Raw genomic sequence first — 19587 nt, forward strand, 5'->3', positions numbered from 1 at the left:
GTGTCTGTGTGTGTGTGTGTGTCTGTGTGTGGTATCCTGTAGCTTGTGCGGAGGACGCTCGACTGGAGCACCGGCTCTGTGTAACAGGAGGAGATGACTGGAACATGTGGCCCTCAGTGTGGCGCTAAAAACAGCCTGACAGCTGAGTGTGAAGAGCGAGTAAATGAAACTGGGACAGCACCCGACCACGGGATAGATGGAGCTCAGAAACATTTCTGAGTGACACAAATATTGGATCATAAAAATGCCAAATATACTTGACACTATTTATTACAAAGTTTACTAGAACTATTCCATGTTTGGTTTTTGGATGTTTCACTGTGAATGACAGAATTAGGAAACGTATAAGGTATTACAACTTGAAGTTAATAACATAAGAGATACTAATTCCAGTCTTTCCTTCAACCATTTTGGGGGATCAGCTTGTTTGCTGTTTTGCCAGAAGTTGGATGGGAGGTTGATGTGTCTTCTTAACTGACTTGATCGCCACTGGCAAACCCACATTCAGGAAACACTGGCTTTTGTTTTTGGGAAAGTGTTAACCCAGTGTCTTTAAGTAGGAAAAAACAAATGTGAGGCCATGTGAAGTAGAAAAACACAGATTAATCAAGAGGAATCTCATCCATGAAAGGCAATTCAAACCATTTCAAATGATATTACAACAATACCACTGAATAAAAAGGTCTCCCTCCACCAGTGGTAGCACTGAGCACACTGCAGAGATGACTTATGTCATGACTTTTGTTGTGACGTTGCACCAGGCTGCTGCTGCTGCTGCTGCTGCTGCTGCTGTTACTGAATACTTATGAAGATTGCCTATTCTTGTTCAGTTTGTATTTGAGCATCCTTTCTGTGAACGTAATGATACGCTGTGTGACTTAAATGTCTGGGGCCTGGGAGAAGACCGTCCTGGACTGTTGGTGTGACAGTCCTGGATCAGGCCTGTGTGAGGACAGGACTTCTGCAGTGCTGGTGACCGGATTGCAGTTGTCAGGGGCGGAGCCAGCTGTTAATCAGTAAATACCTCCAAACTGTGGGCTGGCTGCTTGCTGAACACATTGTCTTGTTTTCGCTTTCTAAACGTGTTACCTATAGAGGATGTGACGTGTGGGTGTGGCGGCTCCGAAAGCATCTTTGATAGATCTGAGAAACAAAAAGGTTATTTAACAAGTAATGCCACATTGTTTCTGCCTTTGAGTGATTAGTTGAGTGACATGCTTACTTTTAAATGAGTAATTCATTACATTTTTCAAGTCACTTGGTCATCATCTTTTTTAGTCAGTCAGAGGAGAAATAAGAGATTGTTCCTCTGTGTGTTTTCACCACAATCTGACCACTGTTCCTTCAGCTCTTTCTTAATCCTCAGGGGGCAAACCAAACTTACCCTGGTCATTTCCCTCCAACTAAAAACTCTCTCTCTCCCTCTCTCTCTCTCTCTCTCTCTCTCCCTCCCCCTCCCTCCCTCTCTCTCTCCCCACTGTCCGCTGTGTCCAGGCCTCTCTGTGTGATCACCCTCTCTCTCCTTCAGAGCAGGATTGGTCAGTCCCCCACCCTCCCTGCTGCCCTCCCCTCATTCTCTCTCTCTCTCTCCCCACTTAAATACTTTTAGCATAAAGAGAGAGAAGGAGGGGAGGGAGAGGGGGATGGGAGATCCATGGGGGAGGGGAGCTGAGTGCTCACTCTGTTGTCACTGGCCAGAGAGAGAGAGAGAGAGAGAGAGAGAGGGAGGTAGAGAGAGGGAGGGAGGGAGAGAGAGTGTGTGGAGTTGTGTCCCATATGTTGAAAAAAAGCATAGCAGTGCACACACACGGGTCTGGTCTACTCCAGGGATTATCCTAGCGCTTTCAGATCTGATGGAGGACATGTAGGCATGAATAGGTAAGGCTGCCTGTCTTTCTCTGCATCTCTGTGTTGATCTGCTGTCATCGCCCGCCGCTCTCCCCGCTGTTTGACTTGGCTCCGCCGAAGTTGGAAGAGCTGAGCGTGTTGTAGCAGCTCTCCTCTTTGGCCGCTGACCATGAGACATTTCCCTGAGCAAACCAAGCCTCCTGCCTCTGCCTTGTCCTTTCAGCCTCTCTCTGAACTGTGCAAGTACAGAGCTGTGTTTGCTTTAAGTGGAAGCTGTGGTTTGCCGCCGTAGTGTAGTTAGTTATTCTGGGCTGAGTGTTAAAAGTTGACTGTCAGTCAGAGCAGAGGGGGTCGTAGTCGGAGGCGGTGTTGTATGTGAAGCCTGTTGGTGTCCAGGGACAGCCGTGTGGTCATTGCGTAATTTCACTTCTCTATGAACGGTACATTGCTAACTGCCTTGCAGTTTGTTTTTACACATGCTAAGACAGATGTCTCTGTGACGACTCCAACAATATGCAAAAACACTAAAGGTCACAATGTTGCATGAGGTAAGATACTGGTGTCAAAAAGCTATTTGAGATTTTGTGATGTTTTGTTACATTGTTTTTTAAAGCCTCCTCTTGACTTATAGATGGATTATATATTTACAGAAGCATTTGTATGTATGTGTGTATTTGTGGATAAAAAGTTTTCAGATTTTAAAAACTGGAAGACAATTTCAGTTATTTGTCTACTGCTTTTACACAAAGCAGCTTAGCAACAGTGCGGATAAAAACTGCTTTGGTGTCCACGGAATTGAGAAATAACACAAATGGCTGCGATGAAACAACAAAATTTTCAGACAGTTGTTTTTAATCTCACGGGTTTGCTCAGAGAGGTGCTTTGTATCAGAATAAAACAATAAAACCTGGAAGATTAAACTGCTTTTAATCTGTGCATCATTAAAATGTGACATTTACAACCTTAACCTAGAATACAGATTATTTATCCTCATTTTTGAAAATGGAGAAACACAGTATGTTGAATTCATTTATTTCATCCATTTTTTGAAAAGTATGATTTCATATTTTTACAGTCACACAGTATAATTTTTTTAGATAGCTTGAGAAGTGAAATTTTTTTTCCTCTGCACTTTGCGTATGCAGCTTCAAAAGAGTTTGGTGTCCTAAGAATGCAGTCTTTATTGCCCCAGTGCACAGAGCAGTGGTATGCATGAGTCTTTTTGTGAGGCAGATTTAGAAAGCCCTCTTTAGAGGCTGAACGCAGCTTCACAATCAGCTTAATGCCTGCCTATAATGAATACCCTTGTGTGCGTCAATTTGGCAGAGTGTGTGTATTTGTGAGACTGTGTGAACTCTGTTTTTGTTACACCGATAGCATTCTCAGGTTGGTCAGTAATTCTATCATACTCTGAGTGAATTGTGTTCTGTGTGTTTAGGTTTGTGTTGCCGTGTGAGCTTGTGTGATTGGTCGGTTGACCTGTGAGTGTTTGTCCAGACATTGTGCAGCAGCGTGTAACTGCCTCACCTCTCTCTTCCTCTCTCTCTTTCTCCCCCCCCCCCCCCCCCCCCCCCCCCCCCCTCTCTCAGGGTTGTTCTGTTGTCAGTGCGAGCTCATGCCAGTGATGGACTACAGCCGGACGGATGCTAACCTTAACTGGCATTCACAAAACAGCATTCCTCCTTACTGAGACCAGCTCCACAGAATGCTGAGTCCTATTGTCCCCTATAGTGAGTACACTGCACCCTTCTTTCTGTCCACACAGCTGCATGTCACACCAAGTCCAAACAGCCTCACTTGACTCAGTTGGACTTTGCCTGAATCAATGAGCCTCTACTCAAAAAATAAGCAGGAGTGGACACTGTGTTCTGTGGTTTGCAAACAGCAAGGTAACGGTGGACATGCCTCAGTGCAGAAACTTTTTCCTTGACGTGCGCTGTGGAAATGCTAAACCCTGCGCACTGGCCCTGTCTGAATGTTTCATCATCAGGCGGAAGACACCGATGGGGGGAGGAAGAGGGACAGAGGGAGGCTGGAGGGCTGATGGTCTAAGCAGCAGAAACCCCTACGTTCTGCCAGTGTCGTTTTACCAGTACAGCTCAGGACCCACCACCATGCTGCCTCCTGCTCTCCCTCCTTTTTGCCCCGCTCTCTGTTTTCTCCCCTCAGTGCTGACCTAATAACTGACGTGTCCAGTTTTGCCCCCCCCCCGCCTTCGCACCCTCCCACCAGGTTTCATTTGAGTCCAGTGCTCTGGCTCTCCAAAACAGCATTGTTTGCTGGTCAGCATGGGGCTGCCTCCGTGGCCTCGGCTTCAAGAGCCCCTTTTCCCAGCTCTTTAACTCGCCTCACAGGAGCATTATTGGCATGACTGTTACAAGAAAAGAGGGAAATCACACAGAAGGGTTAATTTAAAAAGTATTACTTCATAATTGGTGGTAAAAACTTCAAAAATGGGTTGCAGAGGCAGTGTAAGACAAGTGTGTGGGTGTGTGAATTCAAACGGGACAAAAAAGCTTGGAAAAAGCATCTTGAGAAGATTTTTGACAGTAAACACTAAACTTTGTTTGCATTTTGTGAATTTCACCCTGGAAATAGCCGATGTTATAATTTGAACACTCATCAGATGAATGGAATTCAGAATTGTTGCCAGCTGAATAAGTAGTTGACCCTGTGTGTTGTTTTGAAACATGTCCTCTCACAAGTGGCTCTTAATGTCAGCTCTCCCAGAACATGTTTTTTTCCCATTAAATTATGTTTATAGCTACAAATCCAATTAGGTTGAGTTGCTCAAATAACACTCATAGACCGTTTGTTCTCAAGGGCATGCATGCATGCTTGTGTTGTTTCTCACAAATGCTTGTTTAACTGCTCGTTCCATCAGCTCCCTGCACCCTGCTAGTCCATACTGACTGAACACGCTCGCTGCTGCTGCAGTGGACAGCACGTTCAAGAATGTCACAAACTGCTGGTGGAATTGTTAGCATGTCTTCAGAGCTGGCAAACTGCTGGTGCTTCATGGGAATCTTCTGTACGTACCAGCCTTTGTGTGTGATCGGGTTTTATGATCAGGACGCACAAAGCTGGTTTTCATCTGCTCTGTCCAACAGCTCGATGGTTTCTCGTGCACAGAGTGGCTCTGTTCTGCAGCGCTTCAGCGTCTCAGAACAGCCTGCCTAGTGTGAGTGTGTGCAGACAGAGGGATTGTATGGGCGCACACAGCAGTGTTAGGTAGTCATGCTGTTTACTCTCAGACCAGTGACACACAAACACACGCCGGTGACACTGCAGCTCACTGTCTTTCAGTAAAAGACTGTAGTCATGATTCTGCTGAGCAAAAATCTGACTGTGAGGGACTTTGCATATGTGCAGGACATGTGAAGACTCTCACCTCCGTGTTGAAATTCCCTTTGTGGGAATGTCGAGCATTCCGACATCCCAACCCTATTTCTGATTCCTGCTGTAGGCATTACTGCCTCTGCACATGGGCCGGTCACAGTGTATGAATGCATGACACAGTTAGGACAGGTACGCCCATCAACACACTTCACTCTTAGATTATCAGGACTGCTCTAACATATCCAGTCTCAATTATTTAAATCCCACATGCAGCCAGTGTGTGTGTGTGTGTGTTTGTGTGTGTCTCATTCTTCCTTGGTGTGTCCGGCCTTGGTCCTCGTCTCCGGCCAGTCCAGAGGACTTCAAGCTGGGGCGAGCAGCCACGGCTGGACCTGAGAAGAAACCCGAGAGAGATTCCAGGGGCCATGGATACTCCTGGAGGGATTTGGTGCAAAGAATCTGTAATCTGCACTTCAAACACACTCTTAAATCAGTCCCAGGCCGCCAACCCAGGAGTGCCCTAACTCTTGTTGCTGGGGCCCCTGCTGGTGTAGCGATACCTTTTCTTTTAAAACAGCACACATACACACACACACACAAACACACACACACACACACACACACACACACACACACACACACAGGGCAACTACACACAGGAGTCCAGATCTGGCAGTTTTTATAGCTCTCCTCTGACTGACCCCTCTCCCTCTCCTTTCTCTTTCTGGTTCTGTTTTTATGTTTTGCACGAGTGTCTTTGTGAATGACTCGGCTAAGTCATGGAATAGTTTGTATAGAAAAAAGAAGGAGTAGATCTCATCCTGGCCCCTGAATGAGCAGGGTGGAGGGCCATGCAAGCATCTACCCCTATTGTAGGCAGAGTGGTATGAGTGGTGCAGTGGAGGGGCCTGTGAGGCCCTTGAGTAAACACACAGCCTGCTAAAGTGTGTGTGAATAAGAGCCGGGATCATTAGTGTAGGGTGTGAATGGGCTCTAATTAGCCCCCAGTATGCGTGTGTGTGTGTGTGGTTGTGGGTATGTGTGTGTATGTGTATGTTTGCATGCCTCTGTGTCCACAAGAAAAGAAGGTTAGGGACCCAGGGCCCCGTGAGTCCACTGGCCCCCTGCTCTGTCTCTCTGAGGGTTCATCAGCTCATTAAGGAGACCTCCGCTCCCGTTAAGGGCCCAATTAAGAAGCAGGGTGGTGAGGCTCATTTGGATGGCAACACTTCACTGGATTCCTGAGGCAGCAGAATTCAGAGCTCGACAATGAGACACAACGTCTTTCACACCAGCACGGCTAATTAGTAAATGACTACACTTGAGAAATAACATACTTAAATCGTTATGCCATTAGGGTGTTTGTAGTGCAGTGATCATAAAACGCGCTGCCATAGCGGGGACCGCGGCTGTTGAATTTATTGAGCTTTCTATAATTTGTGTGTGTACTAACAGAAAACAACAAATCCCATCGCTGTCCATGTGCTGAGAGTATAAGCTGGGAGCACAGAGGGGACAGGGGATTTGGACAGACAGAAGGGAATGCGACATGGTCACTGGGAATGGGGGGAATGAGGGAGGTGGAGAAGCAGAGAAACAGGGAAAGAAGGAGATTGCAAGGAATAACGGCAAGGAAGGATAGAGCTGAATAGGGTGAGATAGAGCAGAGATTGGGCGAGTGAGACAGATGGAAGGGGTGATTGGTCATCACAGAGCCTTAGGACAGCTGTTCTTTGATATATTAGTGGACACAATGACCTAAAGCCAGCCCGCAGTCACAGAAAATAGGAACCCTGTTTTTCTTGAAGGGGTGGAGGGGATGAGAGGGTGGAGTGGGGTGGGGTGGGATTGGGTGGGGGGGGGGCTTTCTACCATTTGTGGACGTGCGTTAGCAGGCACGGGGGATGGGGGAGTTGTTTCTAAAATTACGAGCATGAAGTGACGCATCCAGCAATTATTCCGGAGGCTTTCTAGTTTTGGAGCGTGCTGAGAGCAGGGCTGTAAAATGAGCACGCACTCAGATGGGAACTTGCTTTTTTGCGTTTCCTTCGGCTCTAAACACGTTTGCAAATGAATCAATGTTTAACAAATGCCATCAAGTAGTTCGGCTGCTGCTCCGCTCCATCCACTCTGCAAAACAGCAACTTTTAATGACAATGTGGATATTTGTTCCCTGCCGATGAATTGGAGATGTACCACACAGAGGCTTGTTTCATTATGTTTATTGATTGGTTTTGAAAAATAATTGTCATTTATGCTAAGTATATTTTATTAGACAAGGGCAGTATGATTTTATTATTCTTCAAAATGCAGTACAGTGTTGTCATATTGTCCTTCTCTTATAATAAAACCATATTAGCTGTACATGCTGACAAAAACTGTTCTGACAGCTGGCCTGAAACATTCCCAAAGGGGCATGAAACAAAAAATAGAGCAAGTCAAACTGTCATTCTGATACATGGAGTACAGATAGCTCCATCCACAGAAAGAGGAAGGTACAGAGATAGGGACAGAGAGAGAAACACACACACACACACATAGGACATCCCTCAATGCCATTGCAGGAGATGGGCTCCTTCCTCCTGGGATCAGACTGGTGAGGCGTGTTTGAAAAGAGCTGCGTCTGCTCGTGCTCTGGGCAGCAGGTGTGAAAACTCCCCACCAGAGCTCCTGCACTCTTCTGTTATTACATCTTTTTAGGGCCATGAAAGAGGGAGCAGATGAGCCGGAGGGAGCGACAGGCAGAGTGGGAGTGTGGGATTGTGTTTCTTTTGATTGATAGCAGCCCTGTGACTAACGCATAGATTTATAATAATTTTCCCTAGCAATGCCCAATTATGCATGGCTGATAAATTATGATCCCTGTTGTCTGGTGTGTGCATTATCCCTGTCTTAAGGCAGGTTTGGAAAGGGTCTCAAGGACTGACCTCTCACTTCCTTCAACAGCCTTTTGGCAATACCCCACACGATAGCAGAGGCCATCCGTGGGTTAACATTGTACGTGGTAACTTGACATTGTGTGACATGAGCATAGTACAACAGACATAATCCACAATATATGTGAGGAATTCATCATCAGCTTTCACTATGTTCGTACAAACTGTGCAAGAGCTGATAAAATGTGTATTTCATACCAACGTGAGAGAACGTCCAGAGACAATTTTCCTGTGTCTGTACCTGCCAGCCTGTGAAATGTGGCCGGCCTCTCAGATTGGTGTTTTTATGACAGGCCAGGTAGTGTGCAGCGGGAGGACGGCCACAGCCTAGTGAGAATGTCCTGCTTGATATTAGTGCCATAAATCACAGTGAACTTGAGAACAGAGGACTTAAGGGGGCTTCAAGAGCGAACGACAAATCAAGATAACAAACTCTGATAAATAATCCCTCGGTTGCTTCTTGCTTTGCACATCAAACTCAACTCTTCATCATTCATAACGATTCTCGTGTAAAACAGTTAACTGGATATGTTCGACCAAACTGTGTTTAACTGAAGAAAGAGATAATTTCCTCTGCATATTAATGTCCAGCAGGCAGCAGTTTCATCCAGCTTCTCATTGATCAGCTTGCGCTTGCTGAATACATAACAACTGAAGCAATCATCAAAGCCTCAAGTTTGTGATTTATCAGCACAAATATAGTGTCTGTCACACTCTGCCCTTCTCTCCACTTTCTGCCTGTCATTCCCCTTAGGTACGGCCGTGTGCTTTGTATTGTAAGTGCATTCATTCCAAGCTTTTTTCTTCTTTTTTTTTTTTTTTGAAGTGTCTGTTTCTGAGACGTTGTCTAAATTGAATCCCTGACATACTGCCACAACAGCCGGAGCAGCATTCTCAAAACAGTTCGACTCTGCCCTCTGTGCAGCTTTTTGCTTCGAGTCATTGAAAGAATTTTGTAACTGTTTATGTTGATATCTTTTTCAATACATTTCACCTCCTTGTTGAACAGACAGAATGGCTGTTGCGCTGTGGAAGCCATTGGGGTCAACAGTTTCATTTAGAGCAGAGGGAAAGTTTTAGCTTTAACTTGTTTAACTTGTTATTTTGCAAATAAAATTCATGACTTGAATTCTGATACCTATGTATATATATATATGTATATATGTGTGTGTGTGTGTGTGTGTGTGTGTGTGTGTGTGTGTGTGTGTGTGTGTGTGTGTATATTGTAAATTTGAAGTTGACCAGCTGAGCAACCATCTGCAGGCCTGCATCATGCTAGCTCTTGATATTAATGTTTTATGATAAATTATGACCAAAGTATGAGGTAGGTTTTAGAGACACGTTCCTCTACCTAATTTGTGCCTCTGTGTGGAGGTGTGCGATGGAGCGGTGGTGTTTTCTCCGGTCAGTGTTTGGGGGTAGAGCTCAGCCCTGAATAGAGTCCTGATTGGATTGATCCACAGCGCTCTTGTTTACAAGCGGCCCCTTCACAGTCGCCACAGTTTAATAGCACACTGTCCCAGAAGGCTTGTTGCATCCGTGTCCGTTTTGTTCCTCGGGGCAGGGAAAACAAAAGTGCCGGGAAGGGAGAAGGGGAAAGCAACCTCAGGGGAGCTGTGAAACGGCACTGGAGCCTCTGGGCCTCCTGCCAAGATAACGTTTCACCTCACCCACTGATACTTCTTTTATAGGAAACCACAACACAGTCTAGAGTACTACCAGCCTTTATTGGCCAGAAGCTACTTCGGTTTCACCCAGTCAACATGAGATTCAGTGACTTTGTAGAAACTAAATTAGAGCATTCGAGGGCAGAAATCACAGATGAACCTAACACACTCCCCCTGAGCCATAAGTGGTCTAATTTTAATTTTAGGGTCACCTCAAAGTAAAGCAGGTTTCTGCTGAAGAGGGCCGTGCCACTGTCTTCATCACGCACTCCTACAATAGGATGCAGCTCACACAGGTCCCTCAATAAATCCCAGGCTAACACAAAAGCTGTCAGTGGACTGCTGCTGAATAGATTAATAAGATTTCCATAATTAGACAGGCCCCTGACAATAGGATCCTTCAGTCTTTGTCTCAGGGCCAACTGGATTGTCCGAGCTGTGCACGTCTGCTGGACGGCCGTCCATCACAATGGCCGCACAGACAGTAAGGCGGTCAGCAGAAGAACATCTGTCTCTCCTGGGGCCAAGAACACACACACACACACACACACACACACACACACACACAAACAGTGGGAAGTTTCATGTGCACAAAACAAGGTTCTTATCAACCTCCTTGCAGCCGAGTGAAACCAACAATAGAAACAACCTAAGCAGCCTCTGCACATATTTAAGTATACTGAACTTGGTCACTGCAACCAATTCCTGTAATTTTGTTTAATATGAATTTAAAAATGCTACTAATGAATGATTAAAGATATTAAATACTTGTTCCCCGACCTTGTGACCGGAGCAGAGCAGCTTTACTTTTGCTAACAGTGGCTTCAAAAGCTTCCAGATCAATCAGATGAGGACACGATTCCCAGTTTCAAACATCACGATGTCCTGGTCCGTGTTTAAACAATGTGTTTTTCATCCGTAATCCTCCTCTAATGTGATTGAGAGAGTGTTGATGGGGGTGAAGCAGGAAAGGGAAATGTCACAATGTTGGAGCTGGAAATGAAAATTCACAAATTATATTAGCAGTGTATTGTCTTGATTCAGTGTTTTATAGGATAATTTACAGTCTAGCATTGCACTGAAACATATACTAGAGTCAATCTAATGATTGCACTGCTACCCACAGTCTGCTCACATTGTCCTGATTTCCTACTTCTAATCTTAGCTTTCTTCCTCGCCCTCCAGTGAATTAATCTACATGATGGCTCTGATTTAAGTAGAAGTGTAGATTAGAGCTTGCTCAGTTTATTGTGGAGCGCTACTGCTCTGAAAACCACAATCCAGCAGAAGGCAAGATCTAATTACATGGAAAGGGCTGAACTGCACTGCAACCCTGCTGTGTTCATCAGGGGTGAGTGGCGGCCGGTCACTCATCAAACTCACCGTGCGCCGACAGAGAGAATTACACAGAATAATGCACTTTTTTAAAAAGACTTGTAGAAATGAAAACAGTGAACTGGTTCCTCAGGTATTGGCAGCTGGTCATTAGATTGGTCAGGGGGTGGGGTAGTGTGAGAGAAGTCCATTCTGTGCTGGTGCTACTCTGATGATGGAGTGGACAGCAGTTAGCCCGCCTCACTGAGTCCTCTAATGTCCGCTCCAGTCCGCTTAGAGAGGACGAAGCGCCTGCTGTCCACTCTTTCCCCTCCCTCTATCCCTCCCTCCTTCCATCCATCCCTCCATCCCTCCATCCCTCCCTCCCTCCCCGCTGCAGGTTTTATGAGCTCCCCTGGGCTCTCATCCATCTCTGTCACACACAGGCCCCATTATTGGGGCTGCTCACAAACTGGTTGGGCTGCAGATGGGAAGGGCCTGCAGGACATATATGGTTTCTGCAGGCTGGACAAAGACCTGCAAGTCAGACCACAAAAATATGTGGTTATCTGGGTGTGGACAAGCCAATGTCTTCAGCATGTTTGTAAAAATACAAGAGTGTGAGAATGTTCTTGTACAGCTTGCTGTGGTGGGTGTGTGGCTGTGTGGGTTGGCTGAAGCTTAGGGAAGTACTTGAACTGGTTTGGCCATTGGGAACTTAAGGCAGTGGATTTGAATATGAAGGACATGATAATCCAACAGCCATCTGGTCTGCTGGTCTCATTTGACTGAATAAATAACAGGCATAATCTGAAAATACACATGGGGAGGTTTGGAAAGCGGGGGAAAAGAAAGAGGCCAAAGTTTAGGAGTGAGCTTGAGAGAGGGAGAGCAGCAGCAAAATCACAGGCTGTGGATATTGAGATTTGATTTAAATGGCAATAAGAAGCCTGGCTCCACACACACAGACAGCCATGAATAATGAATCATCAGGCGTCCACTGAAGGGAAGGCAGAGAGGCCAGTAATGACAGCTTTCGCCATATTCCTTTTTACCTCCCTGTTCTAGCTGGAGTAGTCGTCACCTCAGGGTAAATCGTAGCAGTTCAATAATGCCAAGCTATGTGTGGAATGTCAAGCTAATGCCTCAGCAAGAGGTGGTGCTAGTCTCCATGAAATAGATGAATCTATAACTATGATATTGTGATGTATTTGGTTCATACTCATGTAAAATGGGCTTGACAGGGCAAAGAGAATAGCACGTGAACACTGAAAATTAGCAGATGCATTTCACATGCAGGCATCACATGTGATGATTTTTTCTTTGTCGTACATGATGGTAAACAGAATATCTTTGGGTTTTAGACATTAGAGGACCTTACCTTGGTCTGTGGAAAATTACATTTTTCACAGTTTTCTGGCTTTTTATAGACAAAACAATTAATTGATTAATCCAAAAAAAAAGAATCGATAATGAAAATGATTGTTAGTTGCAACCCTAAAGGAGCTTGGTATGTGCATGTTCCACACATTTCAAATGCAATGCCAGATTAATATTTTAGAGGAAGATAAGATGTTTTCATGAGGGGACATGGAGGGAAAAACAATTAATGGATCAAAATACCTTTTTTTTTTTTTTTTTTGCCCGGCTGCCTTCTCTCCTGTTAGCCTGCCAATGCGCTCAGTGCGGAGCAGCCATGATCAATCAGACCTCGGCCTGTGCTGAAGTCAGCCAGAGGAACAGACATTCCACTTTCCCAATGTTCCATGGGAGACTGTGCTGATGAATAGCACACTATGCTGCAATTCCAACCCCAACCCCCCTCTTTCTTTTTTCCTCCTTTCTTTCTCACTCTCTCTACACCACTGTCCACACACACACACACACACACACGCACACACACCCTCCTTCCCCTCTCCCTCCCTCCCTCCCTCCCTCTGTCCAGCCGGCCACTGGGCCTTTGGAGCTCTGGTGTACGGTGGGTGGGTGGATTGGTGGGTGGTAGGTGGGGGTGCAGGGCGGAGAGCAGGCATTCAGAGCAACATGCACAGGGAGATAACAATAGCTCCTCTGGGAGACCTGCAGATGCTAGCAGTATGGGGAATAGTAGTGGGATCTTATCGCTACTCCCACATAAGCTGGGAAACTGCAAAACAACACATCCAGCTTCTACCGATCTGCTTTCACTCTTTCTGTTTCTGCAGCATTCTCTGTCTCCATCCGCCCCCCCCCCCTTTACCTTCCTCTCCCTCTTTGGGAAATTTGAGCCCCCCGCCACCAAGCATGAATGAAAAAAGATTCATTTCCAAACAGAAGAAAGGACATTTCTTGTCACTGCAGCTTAGACCATGTGTCACTGTCACATGATAGTGAACAGTCATGGAAGAGAGTCTAAACTTCTGTTTGTTTACTAATCTATATCAAGCTGAATGTAGGCTAATATTTTTGGTTGAAGGTCGTGTTCATAATAATCATAAATTCCTGGTCGTGACAAATGCTGTCAGGCCAGATGTGCTGAGGCACATGTCGTGGTAAACAAAGCATTTTGATTGCATACTGCGTCTCCGGTTTGTCAAGTTCAAAATGTAATACATATGTGTGTGTTTCCTTTGTCAGGTCTGTTGAAGATGCACTGGAACCCAGAGCATGCCCAGCCTCTCAGCCAGTGGCCTGAGCAGCACCTGGACGTCTCCTCCACCACCTCCTCTCCGGCCCACAAGTCGGAGTTTTACTCTGGCCGCAGCCGCGGCTCCTACAACTACGCCTGGGCCAATGACGACATCTCCGCCTTGACAGCCTCCAACCTGTTGAAGCGCTATGCTGAGAAGTACGCTGGTGTGCTGGACTCGCCGTATGACCGGCCACCTACCGTCGGCACCTATCCAGAGCCAGGAACCTTTGGGAGCCTCAATGGCCACAAGACTGAGCTGGAGCCCTGGCCACTGACGCACAGCACTGATGCCTCCTATTCCCTGGTGCCCCCGGGAGGACATGACAGCCTCTCAGGCTCCAAGGTTGTAGCCACGTCCGCAGGCCCTCCAGGGGTTAGCAGTGTGTCTGTGGTGAACAGTAACCTCTCAGACTCCGGCTACAGTGGCAGCAGCTCCTGCAGTGGCTCCAGCGAGTACCCCTCCAGCTACAATGGCACCTATCTCTCCTCAGGGTACTGTCCCCAACCCAGCGCAGCACTTCCCCCTGCCTCCCTGCACACTCTCCAGTCCACCCCCACTCTGGTGTCCAGCTATAGCCCCACCACACCTGTCTATAACTATCCCCCCAGCACGTACCCTCCCCAGACCAGCCTTGCCCCCAGCTACAGCCACCCCTCTGCAACCTACCTGCCCTCGGGTCTGTCAGCCCCTACTCCAGTACCCTCCAGGCCCACAGTGGTAGGAGGCAGCTATGGTTACCAGAGCACCAACCTTGGGACATCTGAGTCTGGAGGGACATTAAAAAGAAAAGCATTCGAGATGACAGTAGAAAAGGATGAGGGAGGGGATGGCTCTCGTTACAGGAAATATAGCTACGATCCGTTGAAGGCCGGAGGAAACTCACCCTACAGTGTGAATGACAAAACAGAGTGCCGAGGAAATGGCTTCAGCAGTTCAGGCAGCACAGACCCTCAAACCTTCAAGCCCAGTAAGCCCTCCTCCCAGCCCCTGGTGTCTCCTCAGTATGGGGCAGCAGGGGAGTACAGCCCTCCAGCGGGTATGACGGGGGAGAATGGCGTGGCAGAGCAGGGCTTCACCCAACAGCAGCAGCAGCATCGCTCCCAGGCCCACAAACGACCTCCACTGTGTGGGCCAACCGTTGAGACTATGAAGAGTCCAGATCCCCGATTGCTGGACCTTGTTAATGGGGAGTTATTAGACTGCAGCCCAGCCCTGGGCTGGGGTGAGCTAGCCGGGCTCACCCATGTCAAGACTGCCCTGGAGGAGGACCTGCTGTGGCCTGTGTTAAGGCCCAGTCCAGTGGTGCGGCCACCAAGAACCGTCCTGCTGTTTGGACCCCGGGGAGGGGGCAAGACGACGTTGACTCGGTCTTTGGCTTCACAGCTGGGGGCTTCCTTCTACCGGCTGAGTGGAGCCATGCTGGCCTCTAAAGGGAAGGCTGAGGCAGAGCACATTCTGGGGTCTCTGCTGCAGGTGGCAGGGGCGCGGCAGCCCTCAGTGGTGCTGCTCAGCCAGGTGGAGGCCATGGAAGAGGAGGGGCTGAGGCAGACATTGTTGACCACCCTGGAGAAAGCCCAGGTGGGGACCACAGGTCTGGTGATTCTTGTGTGTGCCACTGGCAGGCCAGATCTGCTGCAAGAAGCAGTTCATCGGAGCTTTGCCAAGCGATATCACGTCGGCCTGCCAGATGTGGGCATGCGTAGGCAAGTGCTGCTGCAGGCGCTCTCGCCCCAGGGCTGCAGCCTGAGCGAGCGGGAGCTGAGCGCTGTGCTTCAGCGCTCTGAGGGCTTCTCAGTGTGGGAGCTGCTGCAGCTCAGCCAGCAGGCGCTCTCCTCTGCGGCCTCCCCCAATGGAGCCATGCATGGTCTCCCCACATCCTCCAAACCCCCAGCCTTCACAGACTTTGAGAATGCCTTCTGCAAGGTGTGCCCACACACCACCGCAAAAGAACTGGACACTTGTACAGAGTGGAGCAAGATGTATAGCCACTGAGAAAGCAGCCAGTCACTGAACTCGGACTGCACTACGAACGTGTCTTTGTTCTGACATGGCAAGCCTTGGGAATGTTTTGTTGTTGTTTTGTAATTACAGATTATGAAGCCAAAAGAGCCAGAGAAGCTCAACGATACAGGAGAGCTGACAGAGTTGTTTTACTGGCAGAAGCATGCCATGGTGTACTGTTTTTGTTTTGCTATGAATATCCGCAATATTTTATTTTTCCCAAAGAAAAGAAAGATGAACAAGCCTTGCTGAGTGGGGTAGTGTATTAGTCGTTTGGCCAATGGGAGAATCAGATAGCTATTTGGATACTCTCAGAGATCCTGATTAGCCTTGGTCCAGGACAAAATCAATTATTTGTTGCTAGGTGACGTGGTCCAAGATTATGGATAATCAGGGTTTGGAAAATACCCCCCTTGACTGCTACTCTCAGGATCGTATTTATTGCCAGTCCACTTCCATGTTATCCTAATGTTGATTTAGTCATTGGATTGTCACTAATCATTAAGTACGAAGGGCTCGGGATCAGCAACATTTCAGCAAACCAGTCTTTGACCAAAAACATGTCAAACCAAATGAATAATCAGCAGTACTGTTCTATTTCTCAAAACAGACTGGTCCTCAAAATCACAATATATTAATATTCTCGATAGCTTGTTACCAAATCATGACGCAGCAGTTAGTCCTCACTCTTCTGGGAAAGGAAAGAAAATGTAATCACATTTATTAAATCCGACCACGTGGCTGTCCCTCGCCAGGAGTTCAGTTGTCCGAGTGAAACCTCGCAGTTACGCTCGACATGTTTGGATGTAGAAATACTTTTACGTGTATCTTCGTATAAATATACTCACACTTCGAATGGCTTAACTTTTGGATTGTCGTTGTGGACTTCCACGAGTTTGTTCTCGATCTCACATTCCTCATCGAGTGCAGTTTTCCTGAGAATCACACTCACAGAGCAACACTTAACCTGCACACCCAGCTTCTCCTACAGCGTGTCTGTTTTCTATTTCACTTACTCCTTTTGTTTTTTTAGTATGTAGTCTTGTTTGAAATGCTCAGGAAGAATTTCTTTACCTCAGAAATATGAAATAAAGAATGTATGTAATCTTAGGGTCTTAGTAGGGAGTGTCGCGGAGCGAGATAAAGGAGCGAGGAGAAACCTGACAGTCTTGTAACACCCACTGCAGCTGGGCTTTTACCTCGGGAGAGAAACTTGAATATGCTACAAAGAGTAACATTGAATGTAATTCAGGTATTTCAAAGGATATTTGATGCCATAAATCCATGTATTATTATATATGAATATATAAATACATTTTCTTTTCTGTTCTTTTACCTTTGATTTTTATTGTAGTTTATGGTGGAGTGATGATTGTCTTCAAGAAATGCTAGAATACAGAAAATATTCCTTTTTTTGTTGGACAAACTGCTTGCAGATCGCTGTTATGTAGTGTTTACATATTCTGTATATGCATGTGCGCTGTCTATAGTTTTACAGCTGAAAATGTAAATATAACACACACAATCCTACACGCGCACTCACACGGAACCTCTGAGCACAAAATACCTTCTAAAAAAACGACATACAAAAACACAGATGCAAAAAAAACCCCAAAAACAAAAAAAACAAAAAAAAAAGCAGTTGTTGTGTGTAGCTTTCAGCAAATCCCAAAGTCCAGAGCTTCAGTTCATGTGTACATATTGTGGATGAACCCAACATGTAGACAATCCAGACAAGTCGCTCCTTTTGCAGCAGCGCTACAGTTCTGTTTTAACAAGCTGGAAAAAGCTGGTCACTGGACGGCAGGTACAGAGGTCGCTCGTGTTAGACTGTTGCCATGGTCCTGAGGAGGTATACACAGAATGATGTAATATTTCCTCCCGCCCTTTCCTCCTCCTCTGTCCCTCCCTCCCTCCCGTCCTCCCTCCCCCCCTTCCCTCATCATCATTCTTTTTCTCTTTTTCTCTCTCTCCCCAGTGCAGTCTCATTAGATTGGATTGCCCCCTGGCCACGAGCCCCGGTGGCCATGTGGCGTTGTGTCCTCTCCCCCCACCCCCCTCCCCTTACACCGATTCCTCGGGAGTGGAAGTGGTCTGATTGATGTCCAGCAACCCTATATCACACTGCAGCCTTCTCTCCCCAGCTGGTGGCTTCAGTCATGCCATACAGCCAGATCAATCAGAGTGACCCCCGCTGTGCATACTGATCACTGTCTCAGAAACTGAAAACACATTTATAAATTAAAGAGCAACCCCTGCCTCAAGCGGCAGCGTCTCCATAATATGAGCAATTATTCACATGTAATTACAGGAATTGAATAATAACGATAACTGAGAGGTACAAGTAGCTACAATATTTTGATTCATTGTTGTTCCCACCACTCCCCACAGTTTGTCCAACAAAACAAGCTTTTATTTTTTACATGTTTTGATCTGTTATTGCGGTAACTTTGTCCTTGGTTATTGTACATTTTCTGTAACCATTTCTACCTCATTTTTGCGGCATATTGTACATGAAAGTATTTATTTCATGTCTTTTTTGATGTCTGTTTTAAAAATGATAATAATGTTCTTGAACTGTAATGGTCTACCTCAGAAAAGACTGTATTTTAAGAGAAGAGTATCACACAATATTAAACAGAATTTGTCAATACTGCACTGCGGTTATGTCTCTTTGTTTATTTTTTTTTTTCAAGGTACTGCAATTGACCAGAGTGCAGAAACTACACGATGCTGGTGCTTACCACCGTCTCAGTGTCGGTAGCCTGGCTTGACCCCGGTGTTGAGGTCAGCACGGTTACTTAAACTGATTGCTAAATCGTTTTAACGTATCAACACACTAGAATACATCATGAGGTTTTGGTCTTGTTCTAACATCAGCTTGGATTGACTTCACACTGTAAGCTTGTGTAGCCAGCAGGTAAAGGCAATATGAAAAAATCAACCGGCGACATAATGGTTCAGATGAAGGTGCGCTGCTGTTAGAGTTAAAACAAGTGTGTGTCGTAAGAAGACCAGAAATAATATGTGTGTGTCTGTGTGAAACAGAATCACAAAGATGTACTGTATGTATTTTGTGTGTCCACGTGCACATCAGTTAGTCGGCCTGCATGTTTGCGTGTTTTTGTGTGTGCGGTGTGTTGCAGTGTCCAGAGCGGCAGCAGAAGCAGCGCTAGTACACCCCTGAGGCTTCGGGCCCAGCACCAGAGCACAGAGGTCCTTCATCCCTGTCACTGTCTGTAAACAACAGCCCGTCCCAGCGGCCTGCCCCATGCTATTTCTGGCCTTTCCTGACATCTTTCAAAGACTCAAAACTAACTGAGAGAAGAAGAAGTAAATCTGACCAACTCTGTGCGAAGAAGCCAAAGTTTAGCCGAAGCCTGAAACGGGATTCATCGCAGCCCAGTTATGGATAGTGGTGTCAAAGCAGAGTTCGAAAAACATCTGTGTCTGAATCCCAGTAGAGCAGTGTTGCTGGTGGTGTTGATGACAGAGTAATTAATTGTCTAATAATGATGCATAGCTCTGTTATAAGCGCAACCTTGTGCAGTGGCTGCCCTTCATCCTCTGATGAAGGATAATCGTTTCTGCAGCTGTTTGAAAATTATATCCTATCTTTTCCTGTCACAAACTCAATAACATAATCCACAGAACAACATAACCTTGTGTAAGTAGAATAGACCATGTGGAAATGTCACATTGGAATATGAGGGGAGACTTATTTCACCTACTTTCACACCACAGTAATCAAACCTTTTCACGAGTAAAACACCTAGTACTGATAATGCCCCAGCTGGAGTCTGAAAGGTG

General features: G+C 46.3%; 1 protein-coding gene across 3 annotated transcripts; it reads left to right on the forward strand.

The window, feature by feature from the left end:
* The first annotated feature begins 1720 nt into the window (after positions 1-1720).
* Positions 1721-18433, forward strand: fignl2 (fidgetin like 2). 3 transcript variants are annotated; one of them, XM_023427652.2, is made up of 3 exons: positions 1721-1878; positions 3438-3578; positions 13721-18433. In XM_023427652.2, the coding sequence occupies exons 2-3, from the start codon at positions 3554-3556 to the stop codon at positions 15766-15768; spliced, it is 2073 nt and encodes a 690-aa protein (XP_023283420.1). In that variant the 5' UTR covers positions 1721-1878; positions 3438-3553; the 3' UTR covers positions 15769-18433. The 3 variants fall into 3 exon arrangements, with proteins under 3 accessions (XP_023283420.1, XP_087035754.1, XP_023283421.1); XM_023427653.2 differs by lacking the exon at positions 1721-1878 and adding an exon at positions 2110-2396; XM_087179628.1 differs by lacking the exon at positions 3438-3578 and having other exon boundaries at positions 1723-1878.
* The last annotated feature ends 1154 nt before the right edge of the window (positions 18434-19587 follow it).

This window comes from Seriola lalandi, unplaced genomic scaffold (genome assembly GCF_002814215.2).
Source record: "Seriola lalandi dorsalis isolate HSWRI2012SDOR001 ecotype SW California unplaced genomic scaffold, Sedor1 jcf7180002054861, whole genome shotgun sequence".
NCBI classification, from domain to species: Eukaryota; Metazoa; Chordata; class Actinopteri; order Carangiformes; family Carangidae; genus Seriola; species Seriola lalandi.